This window comes from Colletes latitarsis, chromosome 1 (assembly GCF_051014445.1).
Source record: "Colletes latitarsis isolate SP2378_abdomen chromosome 1, iyColLati1, whole genome shotgun sequence".
Lineage (NCBI taxonomy): Eukaryota > Metazoa > Arthropoda > Insecta > Hymenoptera > Colletidae > Colletes > Colletes latitarsis.
The window spans coordinates 52,562,302-52,576,215 of record NC_135134.1 but is presented as its reverse complement, the minus strand read 5'-3'; the positions used below and the strand labels follow the sequence as shown (position 1 = coordinate 52,576,215).

The 13,914-nt window shown below is 45.0% G+C and overlaps 1 protein-coding gene across 1 annotated transcript; it reads left to right on the top strand.

Annotated features, from left to right (window-relative positions):
• LOC143342374 (uncharacterized) lies at positions 1-13,766 on the top strand. The gene is made up of 2 exons (XM_076766176.1): positions 1-440; positions 10,226-13,766. Exons 1-2 carry the CDS (start codon positions 375-377, stop codon positions 10,688-10,690), a joined length of 531 nt encoding a protein of 176 aa, XP_076622291.1. The 5' UTR covers positions 1-374; the 3' UTR covers positions 10,691-13,766.
• The last annotated feature ends 148 nt before the right edge of the window (positions 13,767-13,914 follow it).

Sequence of the window (13,914 nt, the reverse complement as noted above, 5' to 3'; positions counted from 1 at the left end):
CGAAGCAGGATCTCTGTACCGTGAAATATCCTCGGTAGCAACTAAAACCGGACAGTACGTACAAAACGAAGTTTGTGCCGATTTGTTCCGATATTCGTTGCAAATTGATCCGCCGCGCTCAGTGAATCGAATCGGTTCGAGGATCGAGAGGATCCCGTGAGTCGTGGAAATCGAATTTTAAACGGGCTCTCGATCGTGTATCCTGTTCGGTTGCTTGAACAGAGAATAATACCGAGCCTGATACGTTCGGTGATCGATGTGCACCTCGAAGGAATCGCGTGGGACGCTGTAAGAGCTCGAAGCCAACGCAGCGGGCCGATCGCAGCTTCGTCCAACGAGATATCGAGAGGATACGAAGACAAAAGACGCCGAAGATGCTTCCTGGACGAGGATTAATCGTCGTCGCCTTTGGCGTCTGCTTGTTCGTTGCTCTTCTCGAGGTAAGCGACTGTTTAATCTCACGGCGACGCGATTTCTGGCCTGAAAAATCATTACCTTACTTTTATTTGTCCTTATTTCGTATCGTAATTATCGAGCAAATATTGAAAAATAAGCGAGATACCCCTTGGAATAAAGAACAACGAGAGGATCGCGATAAATCTCCATCGAACGCATTTGTCCCACGAAACTGAATTAACCCCTAACTCTGATTTATCCGCGGTATACGCGACACCCGGATTCGCTTCAATCGATACTCGGATAATTCGAGAAAATATTGCACAACCGTGTTCGTACTTTCGTGAAACATTTAGTCCATAAATGATGCTTGGCTGTTCCCGCGAGCATTCGTCTTCCGTGTTCTTTTTAGAAGCCAGAGATTAATGAAACCGAGCTTGCCCAAGAATGACAACGTTCGAAAGTAACATTTATTACGCGAAACCCCGTTCTTAAACCGTTTCGTTCCATTGGAAGCATTATTTCACCGTTGACGCGGGTACGCAACAACGTCGTGCGCGCTCAGCGGGACGCAATTCACGATCGAAACAGGATGAATTGCGTAAGGAACGCACTACGATCTTGAATGTACCGGAGGAAACGATAATTCTTAACAATTACGCCCGTCCGTTGATAAATATTTACACAGAATCGATAGAGAGAGAGAATACGCCGCCGATTTTCAGTCCGTGGGCTATCGATTCGAGTAGCGGCTAGGATTCTAAACTTTCTCGAAGTATCTTCGAGGACTTGGGAAGTCCCAAAGCGCGTGGAAAGTCGTATCTTGAAAGTTTTTAGAGTCGTCAAGGTCTACCGGGCTACGGATAGTTTCGATGTTCTGCACTGCGGATGCTTCGGTATTCTAAAAACAACAAAAACGAGATGTTAAACGTTTCGAGATTCGAAAGAAATTAATATTCGTTTCTTTTCGTTCGTTCCTCTTCTCTGTTGCTTCATTTAGAAATCAAATACTTCGAAAATGATTTACTTTTGTTTTAGTCCTCGTCGAATTCTGCAGCATCATTAGCGATGTATAATGATTTATAAAACTAGCAACAATCCTCAGCCACGAGAGATCAAATTAACAACCCTGTCCTTTCTAAGACGATTAATTTTCTTTCTCCTTAAATCAAGGGTTCTTGGTCCTTGTATAGCAAAAAAGCTAGATCCAACACGTTAATTGGGATTAAATAGGGACTAGAGACGATTGCATTTGCTGTTGACAAGGGCAATCGAAGATAACTTTTGGACAGTTTGAAACGCTTTTCACGATATTCGATTGTCTCGATTTTCTTTCCCCGGTAGACTCCACCCTCGGGTTTGCGTGCAAGTGGACAGTGACAGTGTTTCGCACTCTGTTAGCACACGCGGGAATAGCTACCGACACGCGGAGGAAACGAGCTTTCTCAGAAACATCTAGCCTTTTGTCAGCTCCCACGGCTTCTCGGCGTTCTTCGAGACTTTTCAACGTCGCTGATCCCTTCGACTCCGTGCACTTTCAGCTCCTCTGCGTCTCCTTTCCGTCGTTGTTAACTCTGTATCCTTTTTCTGCTCCATTTTCCTCGGCTTACGTTTGCCACTTCGCTGCTCGTTGTTCTAATTTTACGTTCCGTTCTTCGACTATTCTAAAAGGACAAGTACTGTAGCAAACCAGGACGTTTCCTCTCTAGTCTCTTCGGTGATCTGTCCACGGCTAAAATGAAGGCGGGGAAAAATGCAGAAACGTCAAGGAAACTTTTCAAGAGGCTTAAAGAAAACGCAAGAAGTCGGCGTTCTTAGGCTTCGAGCAGACTTTTCCCAGTCGCCGGTCGCACCCTGTTGCATTTATGCAACGGTCCGTGGAGCATGGTCGAAGGGTTGCAGGTTTGCGCACGTGTGCAGGAGGAGCTCTAGAGAAGAGGTCAAGCTGGACTGGGCGACAAAACACCGGTGTCAGAGCGCGGTGTCACGGCACGGTGAACCTTTCCCTGGCTTTTGACTGTTGCGTCGAGGAGGGCGAGGATCGTCTGGCCCCCGCTTCCAGCAGGAAGGCCCAACTTGCCTCACCTCGAGGGTGAAACGAATCGACGCAGCTGCGTCGGCCGACTCTGATAATTATCTTCGCTCGCTACCACCCTATTGTTCCTCGGACCGCCTCTCTATCGAGCGTATATTCTGTCCTGACTGGGTCTGCTCCCTTTTTGCGGGCCCCAGGGCCCAACTTCGATTCGACTCGACGGCCCTCCTACGCAGCTGCGACTCGAGAAAATGGGGAGGCGGCCAGCCTCGAGACTGTTGCAACACGCCCGGCTCCAGAAGACTATACCATGCCTGTAGCGATCCTCTTCTCCGAACAAATTTACAGAAATATGCCTGATGTGCTCTAGGCAGCGATGGACTGTTCGAATCTCAGCTTATAACTCTTGATAAGTCTTCAAGGGTCTTCATTTCCAAGACCCTGAAACATATTTTATGTAGAACACAGCCACGAGCGATGCAACAACGTTCGATTCTCTGGCTCGTTAACTTTATTTTCACACAAATTTTTTTATTTCGTATTGAAATCGTCGATTGGGAATCCACGATATAAAAAATGATCGTATCGTTCCGGGTATCAAATAAATTTTGAATGGACGTGTCGTGGAAAATTACGGGGACAGTTTAAAAAATTGTCCACGACGCGTCGTTTGTTCTCAACAAAGAGCGAACAGCTTAAATCGTTCGTCGCTCGCACTGGTGCATACGCCGTTGCACAAATGCAGCGGAGTGCACCGATTAAAACGCGTACTGTTCTCAGCTAAGTGCTGAATCTGCTCGGAACCGGAGCCCGGGTCGCGAACCGTTTCTCGGTACATCAGAATTCGAACTGACGCGCGCTCTCGACCGTTCGTTTCCGCTGAAAAATTATTTGGAAAATATTCGATGACCGTGTGCAGCGTTACCATAAATCCACGGCACGCTCGATGGAATCAATTTCACGGACGAAACGCGCCCACCGATATCGAATTCCATGGAAAATGTACCAGAATTTCGCGTATTGGAGAAACTTGGGCAAAGTATATCCGAACAACGTCCGAACTTCTGTACTTCCCCGAGCGCGGAGATTATTAATTATTTACCCAGTTAATTCAGGGTCGTTCGAGACTAATAAAGAAAGAAAAAGGCTTCGAGTTGGTATAATCTCAAAAATTGCTGAAACCAGCGCGGTTTAAACTCGGCTGGAAAACAAAATCGTTCCGAGAGCGCGGGTGGCGCGACTCGCCGTTCCCCGTAGTATTGTAAAAATTTCCCACGAACAGCGAGTTTTATTTTTTTCCCCTGTTTCTGCGATTCTCGGGACCCCGTACAATGCCTGGAGCGTTTCAAACTTTTTCACCAGACGAATACTTTGGTTTCGACGTGCACTCGAGCGACGCGAGCTTTCCACGCCGGAAACGCGGTCCGTTTTACGCGGCCTTCGCTTTTAACCCTTTGCACTTTACTAACACTGCTATGCAATATCAATGCTCGACCATTCGGTTCGAGCTTTAGTTATGGTTACGCGAATCGAATGAATTTTTTATTGTAAATTGGCCAAGACGACATCCTCATCGAAAAATGAACATTTCCCGTGACGCAGAGCTAAGTCCTACGTTTTTTTTCTTGACGTAATCGATTTAACGACAGGGCGGAGCTTTGCGCTTAAGCTTCTCTAAAATTGTTAAATATTCGATGGGTCCTTCGAAGTCGCGTAAAATCCATCCAAGAAACGCTCGCGTGAAAGGCGACCTATTTACTCTCGTTGTTGGGGAGGAGTGGGTTGCAGAGGAATGTAGAAATTCGCATTCGCGAAAGTGTGTCTTTTGCCACTCGGTCGGGTCCTTGTTTATTTACATAATCAGAGATACGGCATGCCTTTGAATGGCTCCTTATTTACGTGCTATGGAACTTGCAGGCATCTAAAGAAGTTATCGGGCACGCTTTCGTGGCTTTTACTCAACGTAGATGAATCTAAATAAATCTGTGCATTGAAAATCGTCCTTTCGTGTAGAGAAAACAAGCAACGAATGCAAGTTATAAATATACAACGATACGACTCGTTTTTCTTGCTAGTCCGACATTTTTATTTAGCACGCTTTTGCTCGCCGCGCTACGCAAAACTTATTAATGCAATATTTTTTGCTTCGTTCTATACTTTTGGGCGGATACATTCGAAAACACCAGCCCATGCTGCATTACTTTCCATTTTAGATGCCCGGCGATTTACGCGGTTTATTACTATTTCTAACAATTAACGCAACAACTTAGAAAATTATGAAAGAGACTCACTCCGTGCGCAGACGCTGAATAGTAAGCTCAAGGGGATGCAGCAAGAACAAAATGGTCGCTTGCCAACTGTTAACAAAAATTTTAATTAAAACCGACGTTGTTAAAAATATCTACTGTGGATTTTGCGGCAAAATTCTAGAGCACCGTTTCTCGCGTTAGTAAATAATGCGACATTAAAACTGTTTCCTGCGATATTTAGTTCGTTCCCTTTCGAGTGGAGCGTAATGAACGGTTCTCTTCGACTCCCAAGAATCTACCTTTGTCGTCGCCGCGATATTTCGAGCAATTCCAAGCGGGTTAATTATCCGCCGCGGTTGGCAGGGGCAAAAATCATCGGTGATAGATAAAATCGGTTCACATGGTGGCTTGGTAACGACAATCGGAAGGAGGAAAGGGAACGTGGCGGAAAAAGCGAGCAGGAAGAGCAAGAGGAGCCCTTTATTTCACGTCCGCGCGCGCGATGCATGCATATATGCATTAGGATTCAGGCCGAAAGGTCGACGTACAGTGAAGATAACGCGTCGAGGGTCGAGGGTGAAGCGAGACCGGTGAAATTAACGAAAGCCCGCGAAACGGAGCTGGAAAGGCGGGGAGAAAAAGGGGGGAAAAAAGGAAGAGAAGGGAGGCGAACCGCTGACGGGACAGACCGAAGAAAGGAGAAAAGGGTAAACCGAGTGGAACAACAGAACGAAGGGGGGTAACGGAAGAACAAAAGGTGCCACGCGGAAACGGAATAGAATAGTATGCGAAAAAGAGAGTAAAAGATCAAAAGATGGAGCGGAACGAACGACCAGGCAGAAAGATACAGATGTAAACAGAATACAAAAGTATGAAAGGGGGTGGACAGGGGGTGAAGGCTATTCAAATTTCCTGGGATTTTATTCTTTGGTTTTTACTGTCGTTTCTCTTTATTTTCGCGGCACACGACACCGACGCGGCAAGATTTTTCAAGGTATATTCCCTCTTTTATGCGATATACTGGTTGGTGGTAGAAATTTACGTACACGACGTTTAAACGCGAGCGGGAAGAACTCCTGATTGTTTTATTTTTGGCATCATTCAGATAAATTGTTTGGAATATGTTGGGATAATATGTTCTTATCTAGACTGACTAATGGAATGGGAACACATGGTCCAAAAATAAGTGCCCCTGTATTAGTACGAGATTGAAACTGATCGCGAATGTATGATATGTGATTGTTCTGTAATAGGAATACAAGCTTGTTCGTTGGACGATGTAGACAAGTGGAGGGAATAGTTGCTAATCAACAAGTAAATATGGAGACCAGGGGGCTATAAATTAGTTGGTGCACGTTGTGCAAAGCTAGTTCTCATTGAATTGGTAACTTTGATTGTTGCAAAAACCTCAATTATCGTAGGAATTTTCAGACCCGATTTCACGCAATAATCGAGGGTCTACCGTATATATTTTCCTTTATCTTTCCTTTTTGCTTTGAGCAACGCATCGTGAAACATTTATGTATACACTGACAGATTACCTTTGTAATCTGATGGAAAGACTTTGTAGCACGTTGCTAAATATAATTATGTATAATATCAAATATTAATAATAATATTCATATTATATCGTAAAGTAAAAAAATACATCTACAAAGTGTGGAATATAATTAAACTTATCCTGGTCTACAGAATCATGTTCTTTTCATCACTGTTAAAAGCAAGTTATCTGTTTAATATTAATTGTTGGGATTTAAGATTAGCTGAGGGTTTGGAACATGCCTATAATATTCTTCAAAACTGTAATCTATTATCCAACCAATGCTAACACCACATACCGTCGAAGCTAGAATATCGAATAACGTTAATAAAGTTTCATTAAAGCCAACCGTAATGAAAATTCTTACCCTAACAAATTTCATTACACGGTCAACGGGTACCAAATGCATTGTGTAACTATTTGCTAACTTACTTTGATATCAGCAGGCCTATCTTAAAGCCAACGAGTATCGATAAGAGTGGTAGGCGGCGAGAAAAATATCCGTACGCGTTCCCCCGGCGTTCCCGTAGACGCTGTCGGCGAGTTATTCAGTTCAGTGGGGTATTTCGTGCTTTACGAGGCTCATTAGCATGCCATGGGAACCAGGAGTCGGGAGTTCCGCCAGTCTCGACGGTTTTCGCGATCCTCGGCGACCCTGGCTCGACCTACGCGCCGAACCAACCTACAACCAACCAACCTACGTTACCACGCTGTGAGACCGAGTTTCGTCGTTGCGCGCTTCTTCGGGGATATCCGGCTTCCGGCCCCGTAACATCTTCCGAGAATGGTAGCGTTTAATTTTACTTTTGCCAGACAAAGCTCCCTGTTGCGAGGGGAATTGAAATTGCGATGGAAACTGATGTTCCCCGGTAACTCTGACACTGGGGCTCCGCCTCTGGCCCGTTTCATTAATTTTTCCGCGCACGCAGAGAGAACGATGGATCTCCGGCTGGGATTCTGAAATAAATTTATCTGCTCGTAACACGTTCCTCGCGATAAACGTTGCCGCGAGTCGCGGGACACGAGTGTTCATCGGAAGATTTAACCTGAAACATGTACAAGATATTACTTATCGTTCGATATTCGAAACCCAAGGATTCAACCAGTAGTAGAATATTGGTTAATTGCGCAAGATGGTTCGACGTTTAAAAAAGAAGAAAATGTGGTTGTCTGCGCGAAGAAGTTCGATGATTAGGCGCCAATTATTGAACGAAAAGGGAACTGAAAACATGAGAGGAGGAGGGGGGAAGAAAATAGAAAGAGAATGATATACAAGCGTCCGTAGATCCGTAACAACAATGACGGAAGTAACGGCGCTCATAGTGACGCGTATGAATAGGACTTCCGGTACGACGGGCGAAGCGGAAGTAGTAATTGCGGTGGCTTTTGTGTCCCTCCCTTTTTTTTTCCACGCCGGTATGCTACCGTCGCGCCGATAAATTCCAATCGAAAATCATTCCTTCCTGGTGGACGAATAGCGCGCCATAGAAATTTCTCTCTTTTAATTTCCTCTCCGGCGGATCCGTCCGGTTTGCTCTTGTTCGATTTACCTCCCCGTCGATTTACGAACAGTCCACGGAAAATATCTTTCTTCGTTAAATGAAAAAGCAATTTGTCAATTTTCGTACAGATCTCCCACGCTTTTCACTTGGAAAAGACACTGCTTGAATTTTTTATACGAAGAAAAGTTTTCTATGCTCGATAACGACAAACAATTCCTTTCTTCGACGCCGTGGTATCATCTTTCCCCATTTTCGTTCGGTTTATTGGAAACCTGGTCACTCGAGCCCCGTCGTTACAGACGCGCCGTAAATTCCTCGAATTCATTGGTCTCGCGTTTCGCTTCAGTGTCTAACCAACGTTTTACGACGACGGGGCCGCGGTTGCACTGGAAAACGATCGGAAATTGTTAAGGGCCGTTTCCAACCGGCGCAACTCATCTGCTTGTCGATTACACTCGGCTCCTTTCGAGGACGTAATTTCCTTGCTTCCCGTGTGCGAGAACCCTTTTGTCATTGATTAAAGTTAAGAACCCTCTCGGACGACGGTTCCTCGCCGAGTACGCTTCAACGGTTTTACCGTCTCGAAGAAAATTATTTTTCAGTGCTCCTTTGGTTCCCGGACTCCTCTGCCCGGGGCAATTTCACGCCGAAAGCATAATTTATCCTCCGCGAGGCGAACGCTTCGGCAGTTCATGTACCAGGTTTCTTGAATCTTCCTTGAACAGAATATAGGTACCGTTCTTTTTTCCTTTATCGAAGTACAAGCGTATTAATTTCTAATAAAAAAAAAAGGTGGTATTACGCACGGTGCAACGAGTCAAGATAGGCAGAACACGTACAAGTACGCGCGTGATCGGCGCCGTAATAAGTCGAGACGCCTAACGTGCACGCGGCAATGGAGGCAAGAGTGTCATCTTATTGGTCGCGTAATACGAGCCAACCACCTCACGTAAGGATGCACCCTGTCAATTTGCGGGTGAAACGAGCCCGGTGAAAAGGGTTAATAATAGCGATCCCCTGTTGTCCGGGGGGACAAATTATCTGAGCGTACTCGTCACGCGTACGACATATGTCGTTGCCTTAATAAAGAAACCAAAGGTCGGGCCTGACGGGAGCCAGTTGGCCGCACGATGACCGCTTGCGGTCGCGCTTTTTATTTCGGTTTTATTGTACCGATGAAGTCGCGGTCAGAAACTGGTTCGCGTAAATACAGCCTTTCACAATGCGAACGATAGAATTGACGTTTTCGAGGGCCTAAACTTTGAGAAAACGTAAATAGAAATGATCTCGAGCTACCAAGAGAGCATCGAATGGTCATCGCTAGGCTAAGAGGAGAAAACGAAAGCGTCGAAAAAGGAGAAAAAGATCGACAGGGCCCGGTGCAATGATGCACCTGATGCCTCGTTGACCGTTGGCGCGTGCCAGCTGCAGCTTAACTGTCTCCCTGGACCCGATCGTCTTTTTCATTACTGTTGCTAATAATTCATTTCGATCGGTTCGTACTAATGATGCACGAGCATTTATCGAGGGAATTCCCCAACGTCATCAAGTACGTGTCTTACATGACGGTTATCCTCGACGTTGCAAATATAATCGTAATCGTAATACATAGTATGTAAGAAGATACATCGACACCGGGCGAAAGATTTCTTTTCACGATTCTGTCCGTGGCTCGAACCTTCATCCGTTTCTGCTTATGTCACTTAGCCTGTCGACATGTATCTGCTTTCATGTCCGAAGAAATTTACGACCTCGATGCATCGCGAAGCCAACCGTTGACTCGAACACCCGAGTACTCAGGACTCGCTTTCTATACGGCGTTGGTTTTTCAATGCCGCCTCGGTACAGATATCAATTTTATTTGCTAAAAAGAGGGCAGCCTCGAGTATATTTGAAATCTACGCGGACATAGCCACATCGACGCGTCCACAAAGTGGCCCGGTCATTTCGACACTCGTTGAGAAATACTTTATTGAATCGGTCGCGGGGAATCGGAACGGGGCGTGATAAAGGCACCCGAGGCTGCGTGAAATCCTAATTTCCATCTGGGCTCAGAGCGTTCTGTGCTGTATCTTGATCGTGGTCCGATGCTCGACGAAAGAAAGGCGCAAGGTGTGCCCGCAGTCAGGTGGCTTTATCCTTTGGCACCTGTTCCTCGATGCTGCACGGTAAACTTAGAAGAAAATGGCTTCGGAGTCTCGGATTGCGATGTCATCGTTTCATTGGCTAAGTTTCTTAAGTCGCCTTACTATCAGTGGCAAACATACTTCCTGGAAAGGGTTCAACATAAATTCGTATGCCCAACAGCTCGTTGTTTAGTAATTTCAACGACGAGCATATGGCCGTCTTATCCGATTAACAGTTGCATATTTTAGATGCATCGATAACAGATACATTAGCCCTATCCTTGGTCTTGGTCAAGGTGGCGTACCGCCTTAACCGGAGGCACAAGCAGGCCCTTAGGCTCCATACCCCTAACCGAACGCATCTGCCTTTGTTCCAGGTGAGCGAAGCCAGGCCCCGCATCAGGCACCAAAAAGGTGGCACTCATTGCAGCAGATGCGGTCCAGGCTGGGGCGTGGTGAACCGCTGCGTCCGTGGCCGCGACACCGAGTGCGGAAAGTGCTCGTCGGGCACTTACAGCCCCCATCACAGCACCCACCCTTGCTGGATCTGCTCGAGGTGCGGCCCAGGACTCTACGAGGCGCACCCTTGCACCTCCAAGACCGACACGGTCTGCGACTCCTGCCACAGACCGGCCCCGGACAACCCCGACTACCACCGGAAGTGCGACGAGAGGACGAATCTCTTCCTCGCGCCGGAAGACGCGCAGGGAACCGGCGAGGAGAGCGCCCTGGTGAACGACCCTGACGGCCAGGAGCAGATTCTAGACGGGAAAGAGGTCCTCGAGGAGGACGCCGAGGCGGCGATGCTCACCGGGGAGCTGAACTCCCTGGAAAGGCTCTAAACGAGACATTCCCCTAGGTCGACGATCGCGAATCTTTCGTCCTGATAGATAGCTGCAAGCCTGACGGAGAGCTTGGAATGTTCCTAGAGTTTTTGAAAGGTTGCGTCGAGTATCTTTGAAACGATCTCTCTAGATATCTGCAGCGGAATCATCGACGGGATATCGAATCCGTTCGAGGATTTGGTAGATCGACAAGAGACGATGTTTCAAGTAGTAAGAAAATTGGACGGTCTCGAAACGCTGTTTAGAATTCATAGAATGCGAAACCCTTTCGAGACAATTAGATTTTATCCCGACAAGTCTCCCCCGATTGTGGCGAGTTGATTAAACCGTTCCGAAGAAGATCGCAATCGGGAACTTGAACTAGGTTCGTTAATATTTGCACAGCCTGATCGTACGCTTTTGGTCGCAACCGGTCTCGGTTGAAACCTGTCTAGAACTACTCGTCAACTCTGGTGCTCGTTTTGTCAACTTTCTTAATTCTCCTCTACGTTAAGAAAACTTTCGAAGAGAGGATCGACCGATGTTCCTTCGATCCTCCGTTGCTAGTCAGTTAGCCGATAAGTAGACGATAAGGTGTAATATACTAGGTGGACGCGATCGTAACGTTCAAACTGGAATCTGAAATATTCATTTTTTTACTTATTTAACGACACTTGCATGCGCGAGTTTTATTTCGTTGAATCGTTACAGCTGAATGTTATCGAGACATGCAATTTGTCGTCCGAGTGGACTCCATTGTTGGAGTTATATCGCATCTTTAATGTCAACGTAGCGTGACAAAGACGGTGTTCTAGAATTCGTGTCGCCGAGGTGCTCAATTTATCTAATTCCGATCGAGTCGATGGATACGTTTGATTAGTTGTCCTCGAGTAACTAGTTACTCATAAAATTCAGAAACGAAAATACATATGATTTGCATGACTTACATAATCAGCAACGTATCGTCTAAGTTTCCCATGTGGAATCTTCCAGTATCCCTTCCTCAAAGTAGAACAGCGCCATGGTAGCTAAGACTTTCTGAACACCTCTGATCCATGTTCAGCATTCGCTCGAATGCAACCCGAGACATCCGCGAAGCGTGTTCTGACTACATATCCCTGTAAGATACCTGTACACTTAACGTATAAGCATATTTATGTATATCCAAAGATCTCCGAGGAAGTTTCTCGATGTATGCGAATCCCCTTTGGAGAAATTTTCCCTCGAAATAGATTGAAAAGAATTTTTTTTATTTAAAGTTAACGAATTATTCTTTTTTTTTTATGGAAAGAAAGAAATACTGACATCGAGTAATTCGTATTATCAGTTCTGCAGACAATACTTGAATATTCGTACGCGTGATAATTTTCACGTAAAACTTACAGTATCGCCTTGCTTCTTGCATCTATCCGCGTTAGGGATATTTGCGGCCTCCGCTACTTATGTTTCTTCGACTCGAGTGGCCAGCAGTGTATTTAAAGCCCATTTGAGCGACCTATTTACGAGTCCAATTTGTTCCGAGAACGTCTTCTCTAAGCCTCTCTACATAAAACCTGGCAAGAAGAAAGGCAGTACTGTATAACTTCGATTTGAACAAATAAAACAAATGAAACTTCGTTTTACTTCGAAAATTCTGATCTAAAGTAGAGCGTCGTGGCCAAAACGAAGTAAATTACGAAAAAAAACCAGAGTGGTCTCGAGGGAAATTTTTCTGAAGTCACCTTGACGGTCGATGCGCGAAAAAGAATGGGGGAAATCGTAGTACTCTTCTACTCTAAAGTGGATTCATGTACGTCCAGACACTTCCGAGCACTCTCGTCCTCCTCGCTCTCCCTGGAGAGACTCTTTTATCGTAGTACGACATCCGTGCTTCAGCATGCCCGACACGGGACATTCGACCTTCCGGGTAACCGGAAGTGCACGGCCCTCGCGCGAACGTGTACTACGCGAAGCGTGTAAATACACATCTGTAAATATAGAAACGATAACGAAGCGATTCGGTTGCTGTCGAAAAAGTCACGACCGAAATAAAGACAGAGAAATTACGTTCTCTGCTCAACAAATACTCTTCGAATTCTTTGTATCGCGGTTCATCTCTGTCTAGGCAAAGATGGACAAAATTTTATTTCGTTAATAGATAACCAATAACGTAAACCTATAGCAGCTTATTCGTAACGTTCGATTTCATTTAAATATTGAATAATATTCGTATTCAGCATGAAAGTGTTTCGTAATAACAGCTTCTATTTTTCACACTACGAATTGGTATGACAGTCAATGTGTTAAATAAAACTTAAATACGGCCACAAGACAGTCCACGCGTTAAATATTTTCAAATTAAGGTTACGTTCGAATCTGGAAAACAATAGTGTTTGTATAGAATACCACAGAGATGGCAGCAGCTCTATCGATTTCTCTATCGACGCTGACGCGTAAAAATCGTGGTTGGAAATTCACCAAAGTACCACTGTATTTTCTATTCGATTTTATTTATTTACGTCATTGTTCATTCCGTCGATAAACGTAGCCGCAACAGACGCATACTAAAGACACAATAAAGTATACAGATATAATAATCTAAGGTCTTTTTTATTACAACCCCTTTCCATTATTACGTTCGCGCTCGAAACGACAGAAAGAGTTACGCTTCTTCGATGCACATATCCACACGTCCACGTGCTACGATCTCGAAATTATCTATTGTCGCGGCTTGTCGAAGTACATTCGTTATCAGGTATTTACGTGATTCGTCAGGTATTATCGATATATGAATTATTATGCACAGTGCGCTACGATATAAATGGTACTAATATTGTCGAAGAAAAATAGAAACGAATAACCTTTCGTGATGCTATGTGATCTATGTGGGCGCAGTTCGATGATTGTTTAATTTCCTTTCCATTTTCTCGGCGATTAACATCCGAGAACGATACACTTTAACTCGAAATTAACGATGAAAAAGAATTGAGATGGCGGTTTCACGATAATATCAAACTTCAAAGTATCAAGTTGAACGGTGACATCGTTCGATTTAAGATTTCCACTGCTACCACACGTGTTGCTAAGGTATGTTTCATCCAGCGAGGACTCTGTAGAAAGAACCACGTGACTTGCGATAGGAACGAAACAAAAGGACACTGTGCCCCAATGAACATACGTTAAACAAAATTATACAAGTTACTATTTATGTATAACAATTAATTTGGCAGTGAAAGTACAAATAAACGAAACTATATAAAAAT